Genomic DNA, 27,199 nt, shown 5'->3' with positions numbered 1-27,199 from the left:
ATCCTTATTGGATAGGTACCACGGCTACCTTGATCCAATCAGGACTCAATCCATTGACAACCCTAGTTAATCGGGGGAGTAGATCCTTTGTAGTTCTTTGTAGTGCTCTTCCTGGTGAGGTCTTGAATTTATGACTTAAATCTGATGTGTAAAAAAGATTAAAGAAAAATTCTTTTTTAGCCTTATCTATGGTTTTGAAAATGAACAATTAGTGAATTCCAACATTTCAACGACTAGATTTTGATGTCTTTGTCAAATGGCATTCTATCAATTGTTTAAATGCATTATCGAAAACTACGAAACCAAAGTACTACAAAGGATATGTTCCAGTCAATCATAACTCATGATTCGAATGAATTTGTTTGTGTAGACTCGACTAAGCCAAGTTGTGAAGGAAACCTCAAATAGAAATCCTAACCAAAAAAGAAACATTAAAGCAAAGATTTTAGCTCCTTGATGGGAAGAATCTCATTTAAGATACAAAAAAAATTTAATAAATATCATATATTTAAACAAAATATTTGAACTTCACATGGAGAGATTAATCTCTACCACCCTGGCCATAAAGAAGAAAAAGACTACATTATATTGCTTGAAAGTAAAGAGATTAAAGTGAGGGGGTAGAAGTGGGATTGAGAGGGTATAAATAGTAAAAAATAGAAAATTAAAGGTATTCCCCAACTTGGTCTTCTTTCTTTTCTTCTTTTTGTTATAAGCTTTCAAAGAAAGTGAAAAAGTATTTGGACAATGTTTTGGGTTTTTAGAAGGTGTCAAGAAGAGAATTTAACATAATTTTAGGAAGATAGACTTACCTCCTCCTTTTGCCTTAGAAAGGTCTTTTAATTATAAGTCTTTGGAAGACTCTTTGAGATATAAAGTCCAAATTTCATAAGTTTAATTTAATTTCAACAAAATCTCAATGAATGATGTTGTTTACCCTTCTTCAAAGTGTCATTGATTATTTTTTATACCTTTTTAAAATCTTGTCAATCATGATGATCAAATGGTAAAAATGTTAAAGCTCGTAAGATTTTAAAGAATTCTATTGAAGGGGTAAGTGTGTCAAAATCCTTTGAAAATGGTCAAATCTCAATGAAAATAAAAGCAATGACATGTAATTAACACAAGAGAGTAGGGGTTTTGTAATCAATTACTTTAGGTAGGCTTCCAACAAACTTGAGGATAAGAGAGTAATTACTCCTAGGTTCTAGAGAGTTATTCTTGATGGATAAAAGAGTTTTGATCCCTAAAACTAAGTCAAATTACAAAGAATTGTTGAGAAATGATCTTGAATTAAACACAAGAGGATAACCATAAAGATCAATTATTTTGTATTAAATCTCAACAAACTATGAATATGAAGGTAATTGGTATTTTGTAGAGACGAAGAGTCAAGATTGAAGGAATTACAAATTTACTAGAAAGTCAAGGTTCGAGGATTAATGTTAACTTAATGCATAGGCAAAGATGGAAAACATTTTTATTATCTTGAGAAAAAGAGAGGGTTAACATGTAAATTCCTTTAAGAAAATCTAGAGCACTCAAGCACATTTATTCCAATTGCAACTACCTAACCGACTGGACTCTACCTAAGCAAGGGCTAGTTCAAATTAATGAAGTACATTTGGCCAGTGAAGGCCAAAGCAAAAAAGTGCATAGGCATTGGGGGCATTGGGTGACCAATGGCCTCAGGAAAATCAAGCTTGGCCGTTGGCCACTAAGGGCTTAGTTTAATTGATTTTTATGGAAATCTTTGAAAGGTGGGTCCCTCTCGAAGAATTCAAAGCTTTGTGGGTTGCACCTTCTCTACTAGATTCTTTGTGAGATCTTGAGCTCGGTTCGAGTAAATTGGGGTGTCTACACCTCTTTTACAACTTCAACTCGGAGAGGAAGTCCATGCCCTTTTACCCAATTTTTTAATAATACCTATCTAACTTTATTAGTTTTCCTATTTTAATCCTTTAACCCCAATTTTTTTTTTAATAATACCTCTCCAATGTTATTATTTTTTTGTTTTACCTCTCTTAACCCCAAAGAGCATGTGGACTACCCAACAAACAATAAGAAATACGTAAAATGTAGTCATTTTCTGTTAGGCAACAAAATTGTTTACCCCTTAAATCGACTTTATTTGTCTTTCCTCATTTCCCCTTTTCTTAAAAATACCTCTTCAATTTTATTATTTTTCCTTATTTACCCCCTTGGCCTCAAATATTACGGTACGACATCCTCTTTAAGGATAAAGGAGATAAAAATGTAAAAATAATAAAGTTGGAGAGGTATTATAATTTTTAAGGCTAAGGGGGTGAAAGATGAAAAATAATTCTCACGATATCTTTCTACCATCAGAGATATAAAGAAATGGGTGGTACTAATCAATTCATGATCCCAATGATTTGCTGATGGTAAAAAGATATCGTAAGAATTATTTTTCATCTTTCACCCCCTTAGCCGCATTCAGCAAATCATTGTAAAAGTTTGTATTTACGACTTTTTGCCGGCAAACAAGCAGGGCCATAATTTGTCAGTTGCCTACATTCTATCCCAGACTTCCCCTAGAGAAATCATTGTATCATGTCTATCTTACCAAATTATTGATAAAAGAAGCATAAAAAGACAATAAGATGTGAAAGAGAAATATCATTTTTAAATTAGTTTTAAATTCAAAATCGAACATGAATCATAAAAAATTGAATAATTTTGGGTTTGATTCAGTTTTGAGTTGGGGAATCAAATCTTGAGGTTGAATTGAAGCCAAACCCAAAATTTTCAATTCAGTTTCAATTTTATCCAAGCTAAAAAAATACCCAAATTAAGGAAGTTGTTCATCCTAATAAATTGGATTTTGTACCGAAAATTACTTAAAATTTTATTTTTATCAAAATACTCTCAGATTCCAATTTTCAAAGTGTTTTATCACCACTTAAACGTGTGTTCTTAGGAAAAATGTTAACAAGACCCTATATCTATATCTCTTCTTATACAAGTAAAAAAGAAAAATAAATAACAATCTACAATATTCAAGGAATCTAACATGTACATCTTAACACTATGATACATTGTGATATCTTTATTCAGATTTCTTGAAATTCTAATAATTATGACATTTGATTTTGTCAAACACGTGGCATGCTTATCCAAGATAGCCCGGGAAAAAATGTGCATGGTTGTATGTCATCATCCAACTAATGATGATGTTATCAAGAAAACTTACTAAGCATAATGGAAAATTGAAAATCTTGTTTGGAGAGAGAACAATTTTGTCTGCAAGATCATAAATGAAGCAAAGAAAAAAAAGTAAACAAATTTTAGGAAAATGATTCAAATTAAAGTTGTCTTCCGAAGAACAACGAATTTCTAAAAACTTCAAGAACTCGTCTTCATGAACGAAGATGGAACATGTGTGTGTTTGGATTTCAAGAAATTCGACTTTTGGATTACTTCACTCATCAGGATTTTCTTATTATGGGGGTAAACTATGGTTAGTTGTATAGTTGAAGAATTTGAAGATGAATGGTTTTAAGGATAAATTTAGAGATTTTTGATAAGAAATTGAAAAAAATGATATTTAGGTCATTTCTAATTAATATACGAGAATGCCTGGTCAAGAGGCAATGTCATCAACAAAAAATTGAAGGTGGGTGCAAAAATTGGAAAGAGGTAAGGGAGTAGGGGCAAATGGGGAGAGAGGTGAGGGTGTAGGGGCCAAATTGGACATGTAATTAGTTGAAAAATATAAGGGTGTCCCAAAGTTGTGTGCATTTAGGGGGAATTATCCCCACTAGCTGCTTACTAGCTTTACCAACTTTTCTTCAACTAATAATTAAAAAACAAACGCAAATTGTTGGCGCAAGAGTCATTATGGGCGCAAGAGTCATGTGGTTATCTGACTACACACCGCAAACTGACCAATAAGCGTAATTGTTATTTCGTTTGTTAACCAACCTCATAATACTAGACTACGTTAGCTGAACACGTGGGCAATAGAAATCTATGATTATTTACAGTGTACAACGAAGGTTTTCTAATAGTTTCAACCAGTAAAAACTTGTAACCAACTTAACTAATTTTGGAAAATATTGCACGTGACTTTTATAAGTTTTTACCGAGTTGGAATCATGTGCTTTTATCATATTTTCAAGAGACTACCCAACAGTCCCCCAAATGAGAGAGTAGTTCCAACTTCTACTAACTTCTACTTGGCCCCCCCCCCCCCGCCCAACGAGGTAACCTTTTATATGTATATATATGGACCGTCCATGTTTTGTAAATCAATTCAAAACTTCTAATCCATGTAGGAAAAAACACGTAGGGCAAAACGTAAGGTAAATAATAAGGTGTCGATTTTTTATGAAAAAACCTAGGCGAGAATTAGGCATACCCATTCCCTATTATTTATCATATCCATTAATGCTATGCGACTTGTTATCATCTCTAATACCACGGACTCCAAGCTATAACCATCGATTTGTGTGTAAAAAATTCTTGGCATATAGTATTCGTGATTTACTTACCCGAGAGTTCCGATGTTATCATGTATAAAGGCATGTCCAATGACTTTTGCACTTCCTAGATCGCAAAGCTTAAGTTAGAAATCTTCAACAAGTAAGACGTTAGTTGATTTTAGATCCAACATCATTAGGGGTGGCTTTTGGGTGTGCAAATGGTACGTGCCTTCACCTATACCTCTTAAAATGCCTAATCGGTCTTTCCAATTTAAGGTTGGTCCAACACCTATGAAAAAAAATATGATATGGTATAAGTACACAATCTATATATAAATAATTTGAAATTTGATTAAATTTGTAGGGTTGGGTTCAACAACCAAAATTGTAGTATGAGCTAAAAGTTTCAGAATGAGCTAATTTCCAATTGAAGGTTGTTACTAGGGCTGTCAATGAATAGCCGAAATCTGAATTCAAATCTGAAAAATTGGATATTATTCGAAATTTTTAAATATCGAATTTGGATTCGGATGTTATTTTAAGATTCGAATGAGTTTCAGATACGAATTCGGATGTTGCAAAATCCGATTCGATAATATCTTTTCGATTAAAATATATATGTTATGTATTCATGTTATATGATAAAACCTTTTGTAGATATTATTATTATTATATTATATAACAAAAGACAAAATTGTTGCTTTTCCATGATTCCATCTGTCTCCCATCTAAAACCCTCTTCATCTTCTCCCACCTAAACGAACCAGCAAGTGGGTTCGGAGTACGAACTGCTTCAACTTATGTTGACAGACATTTCTTCAATGTTAAGTTGATGACCATTTCTCTGGCAGTACTCTCTCTTCAATCTTAAACTAAAAGCCTTGTTTTTATTTTCTTCCAAATCCATTGGCCTCATCCTTGAACAAAAGTTGAAGTAGGATTCAATCTCATCTTCAATGTCTCATCCTTTCTCTTCCGTCATCCATTATTCCTCATCTACTCGCATTAGCAATCTCCATAACACCATCTTCAAGCAGTCCATTTTAAATCTTGCACAAGTTTTTTCTTTTTTTTTTTGAACATTCAAGTAAACCAGATCATTCACATTGACTAAAGAAGATGAAAAATCACAAGAACTAAAAAAATTTAGCTACAATTTTTTTAACACTAATGCTGAGGTGACACAGGGTATTTATTGCGATTCTCACAATTCTTACGTGGGATATGCACATAACCATAAATGTGTTTCCTCGTAATACGAGTAAAAATCATTTACAGTTATGTACACATCTCCACGTCAGAACTGTGAGTCACAATAAATCCTGAGTCACCCCAGCATGACTCTTTTTTTAACATTGGTATTTCCATTCCCAAGAAAAATATGAAAATGTAAATGAGGGTAACTCCCTCCACAAAATTATAATTTTTGGAGTACCCTCAATGCAACCAGTTCAAAAGTTGATCATGCGATTTGGTAAAACTTTCTCATTTCAAAGCGAATGAGTATTTTCTCCGAAATATTCAATGGTAAGCATATTCAACATCATATTAAGGTATCACTATCAAATAATTGAGAAACGAGATCCCAAAACTAATAAAAATTATACTATTTAATAAATGATAATGATGATTACATTGAAATGAAAGAAGACGGGAGCATTATTTATTTTTATTTTTTATGAATAAATTATTTTTGTCATTTAAAAATGAAATTGAAAAGTATTTTAGAAATTTATGTCATCTTATTTTAATAATTTAGTTTTTGAAATAAGTCAGTAATTAATGATTAATTTTTTGAATCTAAGTGGTGACATCAACACGTACCAAGCTGGATTCAATGAACTCTTAAACAAAAGGGACGAAGACCCAAACTTGCATGTGAAAGGAATTACCAGTTTCAATCATTACGGAAAAAAAAGGGTTTTGTTAACGCAGGAGTATTTCTAATTATTATATGCCCTTAAAAAATGAGTCGTGCTAGGGTGATACAAACGAAAACACAAATGTGACAAAATGATGTGGTGTCACGCATATTATCGTAGATGCTTTTCCATGAGATACGAGTAAAAAGCGTCTACAGTTATGTACGCGTCACCACATCATTTTTTTTATTACCTTTGTGTCTTTGTTTGTGTCATTCCAGCATTTTCTTAAAAAAAATATTATTTCAATCGTGACATCCACGCTTACCAAGTTGGATTCAATGAACTCTTAAACAAAAGGGACGAAGACCCAAACTTGCACATGTGAAAAGAATCATCAATTTCAACCGTTTGTTAACGCGGGGTTACTTTAAATTATTATGTTCTTAAGAAAATGAGTCATGTTGGGGTGACGCAAATGTGACAAAATGATGTGGTGTCGCGCATATTACCATAGATGCTTTTCCATGATATACGAGTAAAAAGCATTTACGGTTATGTGCGCACCACCACATCATTTTTTTTATCTCTTTTGTGTCTTTGTTTGTGTCGTTCAACCATCTTAAAAAAATTCATTATTTATAATGGGTTGTATTTTTTATTTAAATCGCACATGGCCGCACAAAGTGTATCTCGAGGGTTGTATCACAAGGAGCACAGATGTACCATTCTCAAATTTGTCATGTCAAGCAATCGATTGAGTATGTCACTTGGGATAGTCAAATTACCACCACTCTCTTATTTTTCTTATTTACAATGGCAAGGTCAAGGCCACGTTTTTCTCACTCTCACAAACCCATTCGTACAATCAATCTTTAAAGTAAGTCGCATAAGGAACATTTGTCGTCAACAAGACTTATAGTTAGAATCTCATCGAGATCTACATTTTTCTTGAGAATCATCCAACCGTTGATACAAAAGTCGGCTAGGTTCACAGTCTAGCTTTCCACTTGTAGCAATTTTATTTTATTTTAATCGTTTTAAGTCGACCATCAAAACCCCAAAAACGTATAAAGATCGAAGTTCTTTTCCCGCGATCACCCTAATAACGCCTCTCTCTCTCTCTCTCTCTATCTCTGTCAAAATTCGAAGTTGTTTACTGCAAATTCTAGGTTTTTTTTTTATAACTGTTCAAGTTATTTGATTGAGATGTAAACGCGGTGATCTTCAATTCTTTGTCAATCTTCTTTGAACCAACCTCGTGCCTTCAATCGAGCTCACTTCACCAACTTCAGCTTTGTCGCGATCCAGATGTCGAATAATCTCAACTGTAAGAATCTCTCAGTAAAAAATTTCAATTTTCGATATATAGAGATCGAAGAAGATGCTGTAATCTAGTAAAGTTTCGAGTTTCTTTTCCCTCCCCCAGGGGCGGAGCCAAGGATTTTCTTGTGGTGGGAGCAAACTATGGTTAGTTGTATAGTTGAAGAACTTGAAGATGAATGGTTCTATGGAGAAATTCAGAGGTTTTTGGTTAGAAGTTGAAGAAAAGGATATTTAGGTCATTTCCAATTAGTATATGAGAAGCCCCGGTCAAAAATTGAGGGAGGGGAGGGGGCAAAAAATGGAGGGAGGTGAGGGTGTGGGGACAAATGGGGAGAGAAGTGAGGGAGTGGGAACAAATGGGGCATGTAATTAGTTGAAAATATAGGGGTGTCTCAAAGTTCTGTGGGGGCAATTGCCCCCACCAGCTCCTTACTAGCTCCACCGCCCCCCGCCAATTTTTTATCTACTAATTTTCTTTTGCAATTTTATTTCACCAGAGCTACATTAGTGTACAAATCGTGGAGTTTTGATTCATAGAAATCGAATTCGAAGAAGATGCAGTCTGGCAAAGGTTTGAGTTTCTTCTTCATTTTCCCCCATTTTTGTTCTACTAATTCTTGTACAGTTTTACTTTATCAAAGCTAAATCTTTACAAATTTTTCTACGTCTGAGAGTTGATTTTATGAGTGTTGGCTAGTTAGATATCTTGTAGTGAAATTGTTTAAGAAACTGTTGTAGATTGGATTTGAATTCATTGATATTAAGGTTGGTTTAGAATTTTGTGGCATCACTAGGAAGTGTAATTCAAGGGATTTGACTTAAGGTCCACAACTCTTGTGAAATTTCACTAAGGGTATTTTCATACTTTTACTGGTGAAACGTATCTTAGTTGCGATTCTTGGGGGTATATATTTCTCCTTTTATTCGATGAGGAAGTATAATCTGCATAGAGGGTTTTCTTTTAATAGTGGAGTTGGTGTGGATTTGTGGACATACCTCAATCTTGAGGGAACCACGTAAATCTCTGTGTTTCTTTGTGTGCTTGTATCTTTGTTTATTTTCTATATTGTTTTTTGTTTCTTTACACTAACATGGTTCATGGAACATTGGCAGACATTGTGAATTTAATTAATTAAAGTGAAATGTATCGTAGTGAAGGCAAGTCAAAGATCAAGGAGGGAAATGGGCTTTTTGATGCAATAAGACTGGTTATGCTTTATGGAGCTCAATGTGGGCAATCAATAAAACAACATTTTTGTAAATTGAAAGGCTAAGATAATAGGACTAACCCAATTGGTGATACACTGAGGTAAAGTAGATTGAGATGGTTTGGTTATGTGCAAAGAAGGCTGATTACAGTCCCAGTTGGAATGAACATAATTAAAGCGACAAAAATAAAGGAAGGAAGACCTAAAAAAAATGTGGATTGAGGTAGTGAGATATGAACACACTTTATTTGATGAAAGACATGGCTTTAATCGGAATTGAACAAAAGACCAGGATTCAGTCTGCCACCCAAATTTTTAGTTTAAGGCTTTGAGGATGACGGGTTATCATTTTAGCGAATTATAATTATAGTATTGAACATATGTTATGTGCATCAGTATGGTATCTTTATCAAGCTCTCATTTACTCCCTTTAGCTAACTGAAAATAATATATGGCTCTTTTACCGAAATATTGTCTGTTTTTTTTTTTTTTTTTGTAAATATATTATAAATAGCCTATTTCGCACCCCAAACCTATAAAATATAATTACCTTCTGTGAATTTATTTTATGGTGTGTGTGCATCCATGTTCTTTAAGACAGCAAGGTTTGGTACTATAATATTTTTTGCTTCCTTTGTCAAAGTTCTATTGAAAATTTTTGACCATGCTCTGTTATACATCAATTTCTTACTTTTGTTGCTTTGTGCTTATGTTATTGTATAAACCCCAAATTTTATTCTTGAAATTGTCTCAATGCTATCTTTCTGCTTATTTTCCCTAAAAAAAAGGATATCTTGGTTTGACTATAGCTCTTCAGAATTGCAGTGTGATGAAATGTTTACTGGACATGTTTTGACTTATGACTGCTTTGTCTTTGTCCAATGTCAGGTTTTGATATGAATGAACTTTTTCAAGAAGCTCAGCATCGTTGGCTAAAAAATGCCGAAGTGTTCTTTATTTTAAAGAACTATGAGACCCACCAACTCTCTGAGGCAACCCCTCAAAAGCCACCTAGTAACTTTCATATTCTTCATATCTCATTGCATACTATTTTTAACCTGTAATCCCGTTTGCCAATTTTCTACATAGTCACAGTGGTGGTATTCCAGCAGTTGGTGGACTTAGGGCATCCTTATGATTCTACCATTGTAGATTTACACTGACCAGATTGCTCAACAGGTGGTTCTTTGTTCCTTTACAACAAGAAGGTCATCCGGTTCTTCCGTAAAGATGGTCATGTTTGGCGAAAGAAGAAGAGTGGGAGAACTGTTGGGGAAGGACATGAGCGACTCAAGGTTTGTTAAAGACATTTAAATAGTTTTTTTTATATAAGAGTTGTAGCTTTAATAAGGTCTTTTCTTTCATCAATGGATTGATGTGGTATTAGATGAGTTATTATGAATGAGCTATCACAGTTAAAAAACTTGTCGAAATAGTTTGATTTAGATGTATGAGTCTGTCTTTGGTCTCCTAAAGTTGTGTAATTTAAAGGGGTGCTAATGGGCCGGGTTTGGGCTAGGCTGAGCAATGCCCGACCTGGCCCCCGATATTTGTGTATAAAATATTTTCTTATATGATATATTTCAGCTCGTGGAATGACATTGTTTCTATATGTTGGTGTGTTATAAGGTCAGAAATGTTGAACCTTTGAATTATTTTCACTGACTATGTGATTTGTAGATGCCTTGTGTTCTTTGAGTAGAAAGTCTTTTCTTTATATGATATCTTTCAGCTTGTGGAATGACATTGTTTTATATGTTTGTGATTAGGTCAACAATGTTGAAGCTTTGAATTGTTATTATGCACATGGAGAGCAGAATCCCAATTTTCAGAGGCGAAGTTATTGGATACTGGATCCGTAAGTTATGCATACCTATGTTGATATCTGGAGAATATGTAGTTGTTATTCCTCGAACCTCTCTAGCATAATTTTTCTTGGTTATAATCCATTATGATTCATTCATTATTTTCTTGACCAAACTTTAGCCAAAAATGAGGGTGCCTCATCTTTTCAAATGCTTTTTTTTATTACATTACTAAACCTTTATGGAAACTGTGAAAATTGATTGTGAAGAGGATATGCCTATGAAAAACTAGTTGGATTTTAACATTGTGAAGGAAAACTGAATTGAACTGTAAAAAGTTTGTACTAAGGCTTTATTAATTTACACAGTAACTGAAGATTTAGAAAATATGGTATTACCAAATTACTCACACTCTTAACACTTCAAAATAAGTTGTATACTTTTATCCATTTATGGCATTCCTAGTAATGAATATATAGGGCACATGCATTACATATTCTGAAATGGCATATTTGGTTACATGTGGTTTTTGCAGGGCATATGAGCACATCGTCCTTGTTCACTATAGAGAAACCAGCAAGGTGCGTCATTGATACCTGATTATAGTCAGAAAATAGTGATGGTTGCATCATCTGATCGTTTTCTCTCTTTTTTTCGTGACTAAAACACTCCCCAAAATGTTCTAAAATATTAAATCAATAACCAAAAACGAAAAAATAAATATAATAATATAATTACCAACAAATCCAAAGAAACACCTCCTAAACACTCACTAAACAACCAATTGAGCAGAAACACCTCCACTGGAAGTACTTCCACAGAACACACATCATTCCCAAACGAGGCTAATGTTAATGTTGTGTTCAGAGTCAGTATCAGGCATTAAAATTAGTTTTTGGTGTTGTTAGTCTAGATTTCGGAATTTACCCTGTCAGGCACTTTACCATGAAGAAGGCTTTATTAGTAAAGAAGAAGAAGAGATGCTCTTCGTACAAATTTCATTGTGAACTGTTTTTAGACTCTTGTCATTATGTCAATTCCTTGAGTAGTTTCTGGAATCTTCTCCAGTTAGCACTTCATATCTGGATCTCATAATTTGGCGTTGCTGACCCAAAATGACTTGTTTTATACTTATGCCAGCACTGATCACTTGTTTCCAAAAGCACTAAGACCATCCTAGTTGATTGGATTACTATTTTGACTAACATTTTCAGAAGTAACTTCTTTTTAATTGTTTATAGTTCACTTCGTCATTGTAATAATTTCACCTTCTGCAATAGCTGTTAAGTGGTTCTTGATGTGAGTTTCAGTTATGAGTTATGACATCATTGCTTACATTTTTTTCTTTTCTTTTTGCAGGGACGGCACAATACTGGATCAACCTCACAGCTGTCGCCAGTCCAAAATCAAGGCTTTGTTTCTACAGTTAGTGAATTGTACGAACCACACCAGAGTTCATTCAGTCCGGCTTCTGTGGAAGTCAGTTCTGAATTATTGATCAAGAATAATGGAAACAATCACTTGGATGGGACGGATATAACAGGGGAGTTTAGTAGCTCACCTTCAGATGAGTTTAGTGAAGCACTACGAAGGCTTGAGGAACAGTTAGATTTGAACGATGATGACATAGCGGAGATTTCTCCATACCTTACTGAGAATGAGAGGTTAAAATATATAGGGGTTCCAGATTATGAAAGGAATTCCAACCAGCATGAACTTGTAGCTCTGCAACGTGGATCAGAGTATAGAGAAAATTATCAGCGTTGTAGTGGAGAAGCTGGGCTTCTAAATAATCCAAACTGCAGTCCATTTCTACAAAATACAGGTATTTCTTGTTTGTTAAGTAATCAGGGTGGTTGAACTGGTCTTGGATTTACATATGGTGCTAAAACTTGTAGGTTCATGTAGGTAAGTTTTTGCTTGAATGGATTTATAACATATTATGTTTGATATTTGCAATAATTTAGCATTCAGTTAGTGCTAATATTTCTCGTGTCATCAGCATGTGCAACTTAATGTTTTTAATCTATTTTGAGATTCAAATTGAATTGAAAATACATGGAAAACTTTCAAGAAAAAATGATTTAGTCCAGATGGTTATAATCAGTTCTTTTTGTCATACAAGACTACTTAAATGCGAACCCTCCAATTTTGGGTCTCATCACCTATTTGTAGCCATACATACAAGAATGCCATTGATAGACTTCTTATGATGTTCTAAATGGGTAAGTTCGGTTGAGTCCTTAGGTTTATTTGAGAATAAGGACTACATTAACAGAATTGAAATTTGGCAATGCTTTTTTTATCAGGGTTATTCTTGACATTTTAGTTGGTCGAATGATTTAACATGGCAGATGAATATGTTCATGATTGTTAACTACATTTAGGATCTCTCACACATGTTTTTACTCTCTTTATCCAGTAATGTCTGAAATGGATCTTTTTACCCTTCTCTGGCCTGTTTAATTGGTTTACTCCATTTTAAGAGAGAATGGTTATGCGGTGCATGAGAATCTCTTAACTGTTCTTTTCTTCCTGAAATACCATTCAGTTACTTCAAAAGTTAATGAAGCGCAGAGAGACAAACCCTTGGAAATGAAACATTTTAGAAATACAAATGAAATGGAATTACAATTTTGAACTTTCCTGCCTCCACTTTATTTAAACATAAATTAAACAGTGATGTTTTCCATCGAACTTCTGAGTGGTTGTCAGAAAGGAGGGCAGCAGCTGTAAGGACTCTAATAGTTAACCAACACTTGAACTTTGAACTTCCTTTTTATTTTTCTTTTCTGATCTAGCTGATTGGAGAATCCTTCTGATCTTGATAAATTTTTGTCCGTTAGAAAATATGTTTGGCCTATTAAGTATATCTCAGATTTGCATAGTCTGTGAATGCCTTATCAACATGATTTACTCTCTCCTATTTTTTTTAGTAATTGATGATTTTTTTCTCTTTAATTTCCGTTCAAAAAAAATGAGGAAGAAAAACACAACAGCTAATTAGTCAGTTATATTACAGAGATGCTGGAGCAGTGGCCAGTCTCAACTTGGACAGGTTCCCAAGACAAAATTTTAAGTACATTGGATGCAAGTGTAAGTAATCCACAAAATACACAGCATTTTCTTTAGTTCACTTGATCATTCTCCTATATTAGACTTGGCCCTCAGAAGATGTCAGACTGACTCATGTTCTGTCATTTTGAAACAATTCATTTTTCAACACCAAATAGTTACAGTTTCATAACAGATATCCGTTTTCTAAAGTGAGTTAGTTGGGAGTGTGACCTTAATTTTTCTTCCTCTTAATTTTGTGTAGTTAGTCATAGTAGAGTTGTCTTTCATTCTTAAATAAGTGGCATAATCCTTAACTAGTTTGCTACACTGACATTTATGATTCATACTGATATTTGGCATTTGTACAGGGGAACTCACTCTCATCTTTAGAAAGGGAGAAAATCTCTGCAAACCTACCTGAGAAACAGGAAAAATGGAACACTGAAACTAGAAATAATTTCCACCCAACATTCGAGAATAATTTGAGTCTACAGCTTTCAGAATCTACACAGTTTCAATTAGGCTCCAACTACCCTGTTGTATCTCCCAGTTCAACCTCACTACTTCAAGATGTTGTGAACTCTAAAATCTTTGCAGACTCTTCTAGGACAAGTACTCTTGAAGCTAACCCTAATTACTACCAAATGTTGTTTGAGCAAGAAAATCAGCTAGATGTTCCTCTTGGAGCAGATTCAAGGTTGACTCTATCACAGAAACAGAGATTTAGCATTCGAGAAATATCCCCCGAGTGGGCGTATGACACTGAGGATACGAAGGTATGCACCTCAGAGTTCCTATATTCATTAATTACATATTCCAATGATGCATAATGCATTGTGATATTTCCATCATTAAGTTGATTATCTTTACAGAAATTTCAGATCTATGCTTTACAATGGGTGGTTTTTAATTTATTGGGAATGTTGATACGTTGATTGTTATCTTTTATATGGAGAAATATTTGAGGATTTGAGGTCCATCATTCTTCATGAAATCTTTCTTGACAACATACGTGTGGTTCACCGATTCATCATACTTTTTTTTCTAGGCACTAATTCATCAATTTGTATCTCAAATGGCAGGCGACTGCCAATTTTATTTATTTTTTTCATGTGGACACTTATTTTAAATATTCTATTAAAGAAATTCTTACTTGAGCAGGACAAGAGGGAATGGTTCAAGCCCAAGGACAAGAGGTTTTCTGTTAAATTCTTTTATAATTGCTTGCTTCCGTTGTGTGAGGTCTCTTTCTCACCGTCCATCATTTGGTCCGTTCTTATACCACCCAAGGTTTCCTTCTTCTTATGGCTTGCCTCTTTGGGTAGAATCCTAACCTTGGACAATCTGATCTCTCGGGGGTGGATCATCCCAAACTTTTGTTACCTGTGCTCGAAGAATGGGGAATCCGCCAACCACATTCTTATTCATTGTCCCTTCTCACGTGGTATTTTGTTCTTTTTATCTCGTTTTCAAGTGGTTTGGGTTTTCCCTCTTTCTCTTTTCGCACTTTTGGAGGGTTGGAGATTCAATATCTTCTCTTCTAGAAAGATGTATCTTTGGACTATCCTTCCTTTAGCCATTGCGTGGGGTCTTTGGAAAGAGCACAACAACAAAGTGCTCCAGAGTAAGGAGAGCTCATCTTATACGGTGATTTTGGGGAGTTTGGGGTTACTCTTCTTTTGGTCGAAGATGAGTAAGGATTTCGAGAGCATGTGCTTCCAAGATTTTGTTTTCAATTGGGATACCATTTGTGACTCGTAGCCCCCCTTCAAGCGTGTAACTTTCTTTTCCTTTGTTCTTTCTTTTGGTTTTGGCATGGTCGTGTTTTTTTGTCTTGCTGTTTGGGGGCTATCTCAGCCATCTTTTCTCCTTTCTTTTCAATGGAAAATTTTATATTTATAAAAATAAAAATAAAAATTCTTACTTGAGTTGTATGATAATATCCCAAAACTGCTTGGAGACATGCTTTGGTCTTCTATTTCTGCTTGATTGTCAATCTCTCTTATTCGAAATGCTTTAGAAATCCATTGTCACAACAATGCTGAAAAATTTTTATCAATTGTAAAATAAAAGGAAATAAGGAAGCTTGTTAACTTTCCTTTATATAATTTATCTTAAGGGGTTACCTTTTAGAACCGCATATCTAATACATCTAGCAATTACTGATATAATTCACAAGTTGAAGTACCACAAGTAAAACTACACTGATAGTAAGTAAGTTAACCCTTAACAAACATAATCCATATGAATCAGGAAATAAATTAAACAAAAAAAACTAAAATAATTCTGGATTTATTTGTTTATAAAACGGGGAAAACATTTTAAACATGCTCATCTCAGAAGACAAGTAACGATTTGATTAGTCATGTGTATTTGAACAGCCTTTATGCAAGAATTCATAGTAACTGACCAAATCAAAATCTAACAAGAAATGAGAGCACAATCACTAAGGGGGCGATTGATTGCGCTTCTAAACGCAGATTTATCTGCGTTTGCGTCAAAAAGCGGAGTTTTACAGTTTTTTGCGTGCTTGATTGAGCTTTTAAAATCTGCGTTTTTAAATTTTTAACACAATTTACCAATTTTAACCGCTGTTTTGAAAAGCGGATGAGAGACGCTTCGCGCAACAGCGTTTTAACGCAGTCATGTGAAATGACGTTTATACCCTTCTAGATTTTTGGAAATTCTATCGTCTATCCGCGATTATATTGAGTTCGTTCGTCGACTGTACCTTCACCCTTCGATTTCACAGCAGCGGCGACTGATCTCATTGACGACGACGAAGACGACGACGACCACCGCACCGATTTAACCTATTGATGACAACGACGACGACGTTAGCTTCGTTCAAGCGAAACCCATCGACGACGATGGTAAACCCTAAGGCTTGAAAATACCTCTCTCAGTCGATCATCCTTATCAACCTCTCTCTCTCTCATCGATTTCGATAGCAGCGGTGACCCACTTCGACGACGACGACCATTTTTCAGATCGAAACCCATTGACGACGACAACGTTGTCTTCGTTAAATCGAAACCCATCAACAATTAATTAACAACAATGGCTACCTCAATAACCAAAGCACAATGTGCTGGTGCTCTTCTCCTTCTCAAACAAACCCTCCATTAAACCCCCTCTCAATCTCTCCAGACAAAAAATCCATTATTTCCTCACTTTCCAACCTCAATTTTTACATTTCTTGAACAAACCCATTTCGAATTTTCGTCATTTGGATCGATTATCAAATCATCACCATCGCTTTTTCTGCTCTTCTTCTGATGCAACCATTAATGAGTTCTTAGCCGAAGTTGAGAGGGAAAAGCTAAGAGAAATAGAGGGAAAGAAAATGGCTGGTGTAGAAATCATTGATGATGAAGATGAAGAGGATTACTTAGGTGTAGGACTGTTGATCGAGAAATTAGACAAGGAGAAATTGAAAAATATTGGAAATCTCAATATGATTGAAGAACCTACAGATTCAGAAAGTACTTTAGATCTGAATCTTACTTCTAACACCTTGGGAATTTGGGATTCCTTTCTAGATTGGCTGTGAAGGTAAATCTATCTCTCCATTTCATTATCATTTTGGTCCTTTTTTCTTTAATTTCGATTTTAGATTTCAATGTAAAATTTATATAATCTGTATTTCGATTTAGTATTTGAATCCTTAGTTGAGATTTTGTAAATAATTCAGAATTTTTTTTATACAACTGAAGAATCCATTTGACACAGATAAATCTTGAATGAAACTATACTTTAAATTATTTGGGTTTGCCTATAATTGAATTGGAATCCTGGATTTAATTCCAGTTCCAGCTTATTCACTCAAATAACCGAAAAAGAAGAAAAACAAAGTGATAGTTGATAGGTTCCCCTGTTTTGGATCATAATGGAATGATGAACTATGCATTGCTATAATGCCATTGGGCACCAATTCTTGGGCTATACTTTAGACTGTTTGGTGGATTTGGTTTAGATTTTTGAAATAATCTGAAGGTTTTATTACCATTTTCTAGGTTTTTTGGTTGGATAAGACTCAAGTTTTATACAATAAATTTTGGAATGACATACCAAAAGCTTATCCTCATATTGAACCAAATATTAGTTATAAGAATGGGGTTATGTGACGATGGTTCTTAATAGGGATTGTTTTTTTTAAAGGGGGGTGGGTAGAGGATTTTAAGGTAATCTCATATATGTGCTTCTTTTGCACCATATGTCCTTTTAGGCTTTCTTCTTTGATTTGTTAAGGTATATGTCATGGGTGTTTTTTTTTTTTTTTGGTAAGACATATATATAATTTAAATATAAAATCGATCTATGGGCTTAGGGGTTGGCATATCTTGGAAGGAGTTCTTATTGAAGATGTGTGTTGTGGATGTTAGCTTAATGTCCTTCATATTTAGTTTTTTTGGCACTACATCATTTCTATTGGGTGCTTCTCATTTCCATCTAAGATTTTTGAGAAGTGTTTTTTTGTTATTTTGAGACAATTTTTGGGCTTATATTAATCTTACTAAGATCTAGGTTTTTAGAGTTGCTTATGGGGTGGATGCAAGGTGCTAGCTGCTAACCTATTGCTTGCTTTCTTCTTATCTTGGTATTCTCTTTTGGGTGAGTTATCTATCCAAAAAACTAGATAGAATGATAATGGATTTTTTGTGGAATAGTCAGGACGACTCTTTTGGATACCATCTTGTTCGGGAAATTTCTTAAGAGGTCCAGGAGGAACCTAGTAGCCTTTGGAGGAGTGCAATTCTATAACACTTTTAACAAGCCTCGTCTTGAGGCACGCTTTGTGGCATAAGCCACCTTTAATAACGCTGGTTAGGATGGGGACCTCCACTATTTATTTCAATCTCAACAAAATTGTTTGTCTCAAAGTGGATTTGGGCAATATTGTTAAGTTGTAGGAAGACATTTGGAATGCGAGGTTACCCTTAAGAAGGTGCGTCCAACTATTTTCTGCCTTTCTAATAAGAAATGTTCTTCAGTTTAGTGTTGCTTGATGGAAAAAAATTTCTTCTTTTGATTTTGACCTTTATCTATTGAACCTTGCTTTTGAAAGAAGAAAATTGTTGTATTGTGTTATACATATCCATGTTATGTGGATGTGTTATATATATATGATGTAATGTAGATGTTGGATTGTGTATTATGCAAGTATTTTGTTTATCAGGAAAATTTTATATATCCATTTTTAAAAGGAGATGCTGTCAAAATTTCTATAGAATTATAAATATTTTAAAATTAATACAATTATTTTTTTTAATTTTTTATATAATTTTATTATATTTATATATATATCTAGTGTAATTATATATTTATAGGAGTATTTTGATAATTTTTAATGTATTCTGGGTGCACTATCAACCTTAAGGGTATTCTGGTCATTTTACCCTAATACAGCAGATTCTTGAAGCTGTATCAAACAGTAATTACCAGATTCTGACAGCAGATTCTGACAGCACAGCACTTTTAAAAAGCTCTATCAAGCAAGCTTTTCAGTGTTTCAGATTCTGACAGCAGATTCTAACAGCAGATTCTGACAGCAGAAGCTGACAGCAGATTCTGGCAGCTGAATCAATCAGGCCCTAAGGTGCTGATTGATTCAGCTTCTTAAAATTGCTGTCAGCTTCTGCTGTCAGAATTTGCTGTCTGAATCTGCTGTCAGAATCTGAAAAGCTGAAAAACTTGTTTGATAGAGCTTTTTAAAACTGTTGTGCTGTTGACTAGAATCTGACTGTGGACTGTTTGATACAGCTTCTAAAATCTGCTGTAGTAGGGTAAAATGACCAGAATGCCCTTAAGGTTGATAATGCAACCAGAATGCATAAAAATTATCAGAATACCTCTATACATATATAATTACACTAAATATATATAAATATAATAAAATTATATAAAAAATTAAAAAAAATAATTATTTTAATTTTAAAATGTTTATAATTCTATAAAAAATTATAGAAAAATTTATAATTCTATAGAAATTTCGGCAGCATCTCATCTTAAAAATAGACATATGAAATTTTCCTGATAAACAAATACCTGCATAATATCGACGAGGTCAAATTCAAACAAAATGGGGAACCCGAGTATCACCTTAGTGCTACTTTGTTATAACTCCAAGAGACAAGAGCTATATCTACACCATTACCACCTCAGTGCTTTTTGTGTATCGGTTAGGTTTGTCTCAATTGGCATTAGAGCAAACGCCACATCTTGGGCTTGAATCCCAAAATGAAAGACATGGAGAAAGGGCTACCTAGGGGCTCCAAAAGAAAAAAAAAAAGGTACTAAAGTGAATGCCACCATAGAGGGGAAGGGTTACTTGGGGGGACTAATATAGAAGGGTACAAGAGTAAAAACCCCTAGGTAGTCCTTTCTCCATAATCTTTTACGGATAAACTTTTTATATGATAATAAGAATAATAATGGGTAATGTAATGTGATATGATTCATGTCATATACCCATAGACAACATAACAATTATATGTAATGATACATCATCCACAATGGCAACTTCATCTTGAAAAGGTCGAACTCATAATCTATGGTACATTTAATATGTTGCAATTGAGGAAAATAAAATAAAAATACATCCCGAAATGGCACGCTAGTTCAATGGAGTGTTAGAATCCAACATTTGATCAACAAGCATAATTCACCCGATTAGAAAAATCCAAGAAACATATGTTGATATTATTTTGTTTTGATCGGTAACATATGTTGATATTATAATCTCCCATACAAAAAACAAACCCACATTTTTTCCTTTGATCCTTCCATTCCAATAATAATAAAAAAAAACTCCAATTTCAAGAAATTTTCACAATATACAGAACCATCACAAAGAAGAAAAATTTTTCCACCATTGATAAGAATAAATATGGGAATTTCAAGAAATTATGAGTCCCAGACACATTAGAGAATCAAAATTTCAAATATCAATCAAAGAAAAGACAACAGTACAAGCATACCCATTCATTCAAAATGTCCAACAGAACTAGAAACAAAATCAAATAGAATTCTTTCACTACTTTGGGAGTAAAATGGTCAAAATCCCAAATAGCCATTAATAGTTCTAATCATAAACGAAAAATAAAAAATAAAATAAAATCAATAGGGCATATTTAATAAGAAAAAATGACATTTTTTCTTTCATACCGAGCATGATAGTTAGTAGAAGCATCAATGGTTTGCAAGCTTTTCTTAGGTGAAGCTGATTGGGCTGATCTAAACCTGGGATTTTGATTGGTTTGGATGGAGAAACGAGAATTGGGTCTTGCAGATTTGAAAAAATGAGTTGATATTTCAGGATAGGTAGCTTTTAATGGGAAGTTTTGACCCCGGCCTCGGCTTCCATTTGAGGCAATGTTTTGGTCAAGAGAAAAAACGAATTTTTCAAGTCCTGGCTGAAACATTCCAAGACGGTGCATTAACCATAGTACTTCCGCTGCCTACCAAACAAAATACACCCATGTGCATGGACACGCACGTACGCACATTTCATAGCTCTTGAGTGCTTGCAAGACTTAAGAAGAATGGTTTACCGGTTTCACTAATAACAACTACCATGCATGAAGACAATGATCAAGAATAAAACATATGATGACCGGAATTAGGGAAATTTAATTTGACATACCCTTCAAGTTTTGGTGAATATTAATGGTACCCATGTTTTCAAACTTGCAACTCCCATTGATTGCTATATCTCATCAATCAAAATGTTAATTAAATGTTTCCATTTTCAACCTGACCAAAATAGACACTGAAACCAAAATTTAATACATTGAGGGATATACAAGTCGGTATTCTACTTTATTTGTCTTTTTGTTTTTTTTTTTTTTTCTTTGTTTACACTTATATTTTGTTTTCTTCTTTATAGCTAAATTCTTCCTTCCAGGTTGATCTTATATTCAACAAGCACAGAATGATCTTTTAAACACAAGCATTAAGGTACTTACAGAAAACATTCGCCCATCACGTGTTAATGCTACTGAGTGAGTGCCTCCACTGGACACCTAGATACATAATCAAGAGTAGATAAACCCAAACAGTTAATAATGAGGAGAGGGTACAAAATCACCAAATAATAGAGAATTCTTCTTTCAACCCAAAACAACGTTATTATAAGATAAGATTCTGGTTTACTGTCAAAATTTCAGAAGTACTCAAACTAAACAAACCCATTTTGACATTTTATCAAACAAACTAATAAGTGGAAGAATTCCAAACACTTGTTGAATCCATTGGTGTAAAAAGTTCAGAAGTACTCAAACTAAACAAACTCATTGTGACATTTTATCAAACAACTAATAAGTAGAGGAATTCCAAATAATTGTTGAAACAAAAATAAGATAAAAGTACAAACGAACCATGGAAATATCACAACTTCCCTTCAATCACTTTAAATAGAATAACAGAGTGAAAGAATGAATTAAAAAAAAAAAATTAAAAATCAAAGGGATGGAATTACAAGGCACTAATCGAATGATGAGCATCGACACTTCTGTAAAATTGGGAAACCCGACGAGTTGGTGGCTTCGGCTTTAGTTTCTTCCTCTGCAAACTTTTGCAAATATCTTACACCAAAGGGACGTGAACCAGCAACAACTTCCATGCCAGAACCCAACCTAAATCAATTAATTCATTAAAGAGAAGAAGAACCCATGATCAAAGAAAGAACAAACGCGATTGTGAGGATTGGACGAAGAAGAAGCAGATTCAGATGATCCCAATACGAAAGAGGAAGAACCCATGATCGATGTGGGTGTCGGCAAGCTTCTATCGATTCAATAGATTTCAGTCTTCACTCTGCAGAAGACTTATTTTATTTTTTCCTTATTACACTCACCTCCATTGATGGAGAAGGATGAGTAGTGTAGGACAATATTGCAAAGAAGAGAAGTTGAAACCTGAAAGAGAGAAAAGGACAGAGAAGAGAAAACAAGGTTGAGAGATGTGCGAGATAGAGAGAGATGTCCGAGAGAGATCTGAGAGAGAGAGAGAGAGACCGAATAGAGAAAGACCGAACAGAGAAGAGAAGAAGGTAAGCTCGTTTTAATCGCGGACTGTTGTTGGAATTTTTTAAAATGTTGAAGGGCATAAACGTCATTTCATATAATTGCGTTTAAACGCTGTTGTGCGAAACTCCTCCCATCCGCTTTTCAAAACAGCGGTACATATCGGAAATTTGCGTTAAAAATTTCAAAACGCCGCGTTTTGACGCTATATCAAACACGAAAAATAAAATAAAATGCCGCGTTTTGACGCAAACGCCGGTAAAATTGCGTTTTGAAGCGCAATCAATCGCCCCCTAAATCTCCCACAATGGAAAACTAGAGTCAAAGAGTTAGATTCTAAGTTTTCACTCAAGTAAGTGGTAGAAAATTGAGTTATTTTTGGCAGATAGATTATTGCTAGGGTAATTTGGGAAAGAAAGGTGAGATTCAAAACAAAAACAAAAAACAAAAAAACCATGTTTGGCATGTGTGTAGTCACACACAATTGTGGTTTAAGCTTCGACTTCAATTCCTGTTTTGAGCTTTATGGCTCTCATCTGGGTGAAGTCTTACCTGGTGGGGGCTCAGCGGTAAGACGTAGCAGCATGGGTTTGCTCCCCCTGATTGTGAGTTCGAAACTGAGTAATTACAAACTCCCCCTGATTAAAATGGCACATGTGGTTGTGGGTTCTGTGTGGGCCCCCAGGTAGTTATAGTCTTACCAATGTGAGGATTCTACCTGGGTCACCAAAAAAAAAAAAAACTTGAGGCCTGTATCTTGCAGTTGCATCTCTCCTTGTGTTGTATGGGTAACATTTTTTGAGGCATACTTTTTAAAACATGTGTTTCATTCACAAGTCTGACATTCTCAACAATAAACTACTCAATGCAGGTCATCATTACTGGATCTTTTCTTTGTGATCCGTCAGAGTGTACTTGGACATGTATGTTCGGTGACATTGAGGTTCCAGTAGAAATCATTCAGGAAGGTGTTCTCAAATGCCAGGCTCCTCGACACAGTCCTGGAAAGGTCACTCTGTGCATAACATCCTGCAATCGGGAATCCTGCAGTGAAGTAAGAGAATTTGAATATCGTTCTATCCCAAGGATCTGTGGTAACTGTAGTTCACCCCAAAGAGATTTGACTAAGAGCACACAGGAACTGATATTGCTTGTTAGATTTGCACAGATGCTTTTGTGTGATACATTTGTTCATAAACAAGATGGTATTGAATCACTAATGAATGTATTGGGAAAATCAAAAGTTAATGAAGATGCATGGGGACATATTATAGAGACAATCTTTGTTGGCAGTGAGACTCCGGCTTTTACAATGGAGTTGCTTCTGCAAGAACTTCTAAAAGAAAAGTTTCAGCAGTGGCTTTCATCCAAATGCAACGAAGGAGACACGTCAGGTTGTCCCCTATCAAAGAAAGAGCGAGGGATAATACACTTGGTGGCTTGCTTGGGTTTCGAGTGGTCCCTAACTCCAATTCTTGATTATGGAGTCGGTGTAAACTTCCGTGACAACAAGGGATGGACTGCCCTTCACTGGGCTGCATGTTTTGGAAGGTAAGTGAATATTCTGTATATGTTCTTCCTAGCATATGTGGTAGTTTTGTTGTAATATATAATTCTATAGATGTCCTTGACACTGGCGAAGGGAATTTTCAACCAATTTGGTAAAGAGGGTTCTTCATGTAGAGGTGGGCAAACACCCATCCATGCATGGGGATCCCAACCAGGAGAAAATTCAAAAAAGAAAAGAAAATAGTTGATATCTTGGATTTTATAATCATCAAAAGGTCTTTTCTTTAGATCACCCCTGCATCCATACATCTTCCACCAAGCCAATTGGAAGGATGTCCTTGTGAGCGATATAGATTGGAAAGTTGTTACTTAAAAGTAGGGCTGTCAAAAAAAAAAAAAAAAATAGAGGATCGGATCAGAACCAAAATTTGATCTGAAAACTTTGGGTCTGGATCGATGCTTTGGATTCTGATAAGGATTTGATCTGGTAAGGTTTCAATCTGATATCTTATTGGGTCAGATCTGGTTCAATCATGTCCCAATCCGATAAGGACCCGATCCGATAATATGTTAGAAAGTATATAAATTATATTATATATTTGTTGATATATATGAAGTTTATTTAGATTTTGTATACAAAATCGGGGTTTACCTGATCCGATTGTTAATGGAACAGATCTGGGACATAATATTGAGATCCGATACTTATCTGACCAGTACCGGATCCAATCAAATTCTTATTGGATTGGTACCTAAAAGTTATGATCCTATGCAACTCATAGAATTCAATATTGGGTATTTGAAAGAAATTTGGTTGTGTAAGAGTTTTTAATTGCAATATTGACATATCACAGGGAGAAAATGGTTGCTGCACTTATAGCTGCTGGTGCATCACCTGGGGCAGTGACAGATCCTACTCCACAAGACCCAGCAGGCAAAAGCCCGGGCTCCATTGCAGCTGTCAATGGCCACAAAGGACTTGCCGGATATCTTTCAGAGATGGCACTAACTAGCCATCTTTCATCCCTCACAATTGAAGAAAATGAGATTTCTAAAGGGTCTGCTGCCGTGGAGGCAGAGAAAACTGTTGAGAGCATCTTAAATGGGGGCCTACGTTTCACTGAAGATCAATTCTCTCTCAAAGATTCCTTGGCTGCAGTCAGGAATGCAGCTCTGGCTGCTGCACGTATACACTCTGCCTTCCGAGCATACTCGTTCAGAATAAGGCAACAGAAAGCATTTGGTAGCACTCCAGATGAAATTTATAGGCTTTCTGTAGCATCAAAGTTGACTTTCCGTCGTCTTCGTGATCGAATGTTAAGTAACGCAGCTCTGTCTATTCAGAAGAAATACCGTGGATGGAAAGGGCGTAAGGAGTTCTTAGACTTGCGCCAGAAAGTAGTGACTATACAGGTAATTTACTCTTAACATCAAAGTACCAATAATTTCTGAAAAAAACAAAAAAAATTCTTGCGATACTTCTCGGAGATCATCAAAAACTGGAAAACGTCTACTATCTGTGTAGAAATTGAAATATTTTACAACGTTGGAGTTTTCCTTTTCTTGTAATATTTCTTTAATGCTCTGTAGAACAGGATTTAGACTCTATTTATGTTGATACTTGATACTGGTGTGAACTGGACAGTTCTACCTTATCGTTTAGACATTAAAAGAGTACTTTTATATATTTTTTATGTGACCCTTTTCCCCCTAAATATATGAGGAAATCCTTCTAATTAATTATGGTGGGTTTTACACATTATTCAATTTTGTTTTGGCAGGCTCGTGTGCGAGGCTATCAGGCAAGGCAAAAGTATAAGGTGATTTTATGGGCTGTTGGTATTCTAGACAAGGGTGTGTTGCGGTGGCGCCGTAGAACTTCTGGTTTACGAGGATTCCGAAGGCAGTTGGAATCCAATGATGAAAGTGGATATGAGGTCTATCTCAGGCTGTTCCGGAAACAGAAAGTGGAGGTCTCTGTAGATGAAGCTCTCGAACAGGTGATATCCATGGTCAAATCTCCCGTGGCCCGCCGACAATACAGCCGCATCCTTGAAAACTACATGCAAGCTAAGGTAAGTGGGCTACAGAATTTCACTCTGGAACTGAATGAACTCAAGGCTGGTCTAGAACTTCTATTGCCACACTAACTTATGATATCAAGGCCGAGAATAAGCTGCTCACCCTTCCTATGCTACACTTGTATCCCTTCTAATTGTATTTCCATGGGCTCTCTAAATTATTTATTTAACATATCATATTTTCAGGTTGAAGTATCTGGCAGTGATGGCAATATGGAAAATGATGACAGCAATGGGTTGCTTCAGTTCTCGTGGCAGCAAACTTGATGACAACAACCGTGTGCGTGCATGCGGGGGGTTTCTGCTGAAACCTAGTATTTAAGTTGGTAGATGATTTTATAGAATTAATGATTTGTGTAAATAATGTTTTGATTTTACAAGGGAATATGTGTATCATTAGCACGCCCTTTTGTTGATGATGTAATTGGTGTATATGGTCTTTGAATAAGCAATGCTGTTGTTGAAAATAGTATTGGTTTTAACTCAAATATAGTAAAAGAGCTTTTATTGGCATCCGACTTTTACTTACTTACACTCCCAAGTAAATTTGAAAGAAAACAAACCAAATTAATAGTGTCAATATTTTCTTCTTTTAATGGAGAGAGATTGAACAGCACGAGAACAACATCAAGAGGTCGAAGTAGACGATTGTTGTTGATGTCAACTTGGTTCTTTTTTATTGGTTTGGCAATTTGTGAGGAAGAAAATTTTGATGGGGAAATGTTAAATCTTATGTTAAGCAAATGGGGTATGGACTTTTTGTTGGGTTGTAATAAGTAAAAGTTGGAGTGCCAATAGAATTTCTCATGTAGTAATTGAGTTTTTTTTAATATTATCATGGGTCTGGACCATGGGTAAGAAATATTTGGGCCCATTATAA

At 35.0% G+C, this 27,199-nt stretch overlaps 1 protein-coding gene across 5 annotated transcripts; it reads left to right on the top strand.

Annotated features, from left to right (window-relative positions):
* Positions 1 to 7,368: 7,368 nt before the first annotated feature.
* Positions 7,369 to 26,838, top strand: LOC147395114 (calmodulin-binding transcription activator 4-like). Of its 5 annotated transcripts, XM_086453099.1 has the most exons (14): positions 7,370 to 7,637; positions 7,737 to 7,868; positions 8,131 to 8,204; positions 9,730 to 9,855; positions 10,021 to 10,136; positions 10,611 to 10,699; positions 11,182 to 11,227; positions 12,006 to 12,471; positions 13,669 to 13,742; positions 14,072 to 14,479; positions 23,601 to 24,280; positions 25,093 to 25,651; positions 26,020 to 26,313; positions 26,506 to 26,838. In XM_086453099.1, exons 3-14 carry the CDS (start codon positions 8,189 to 8,191, stop codon positions 26,584 to 26,586), a joined length of 2,955 nt encoding a protein of 984 aa, XP_086309225.1. In that variant the 5' UTR covers positions 7,370 to 7,637; positions 7,737 to 7,868; positions 8,131 to 8,188; the 3' UTR covers positions 26,587 to 26,838. The 5 variants fall into 5 exon arrangements, with proteins under 5 accessions (XP_086309226.1, XP_086309228.1, XP_086309225.1 ...); XM_086453100.1 differs by lacking the exon at positions 7,737 to 7,868 and having other exon boundaries at positions 7,369 to 7,637; positions 8,131 to 8,198; XM_086453102.1 differs by having other exon boundaries at positions 7,369 to 7,868; positions 8,131 to 8,198.
* The last annotated feature ends 361 nt before the right edge of the window (positions 26,839 to 27,199 follow it).

Source organism: Akebia trifoliata, chromosome 9 (genome assembly GCF_017979445.1).
Source record: "Akebia trifoliata isolate Shusen 1 chromosome 9, ASM1797944v1, whole genome shotgun sequence".
In the NCBI taxonomy this organism is placed as follows: domain Eukaryota; kingdom Viridiplantae; phylum Streptophyta; class Magnoliopsida; order Ranunculales; family Lardizabalaceae; genus Akebia; species Akebia trifoliata.
Note: the sequence above shows the minus strand (reverse complement) of the source record. Positions and strands in the feature narration are given on the sequence as shown.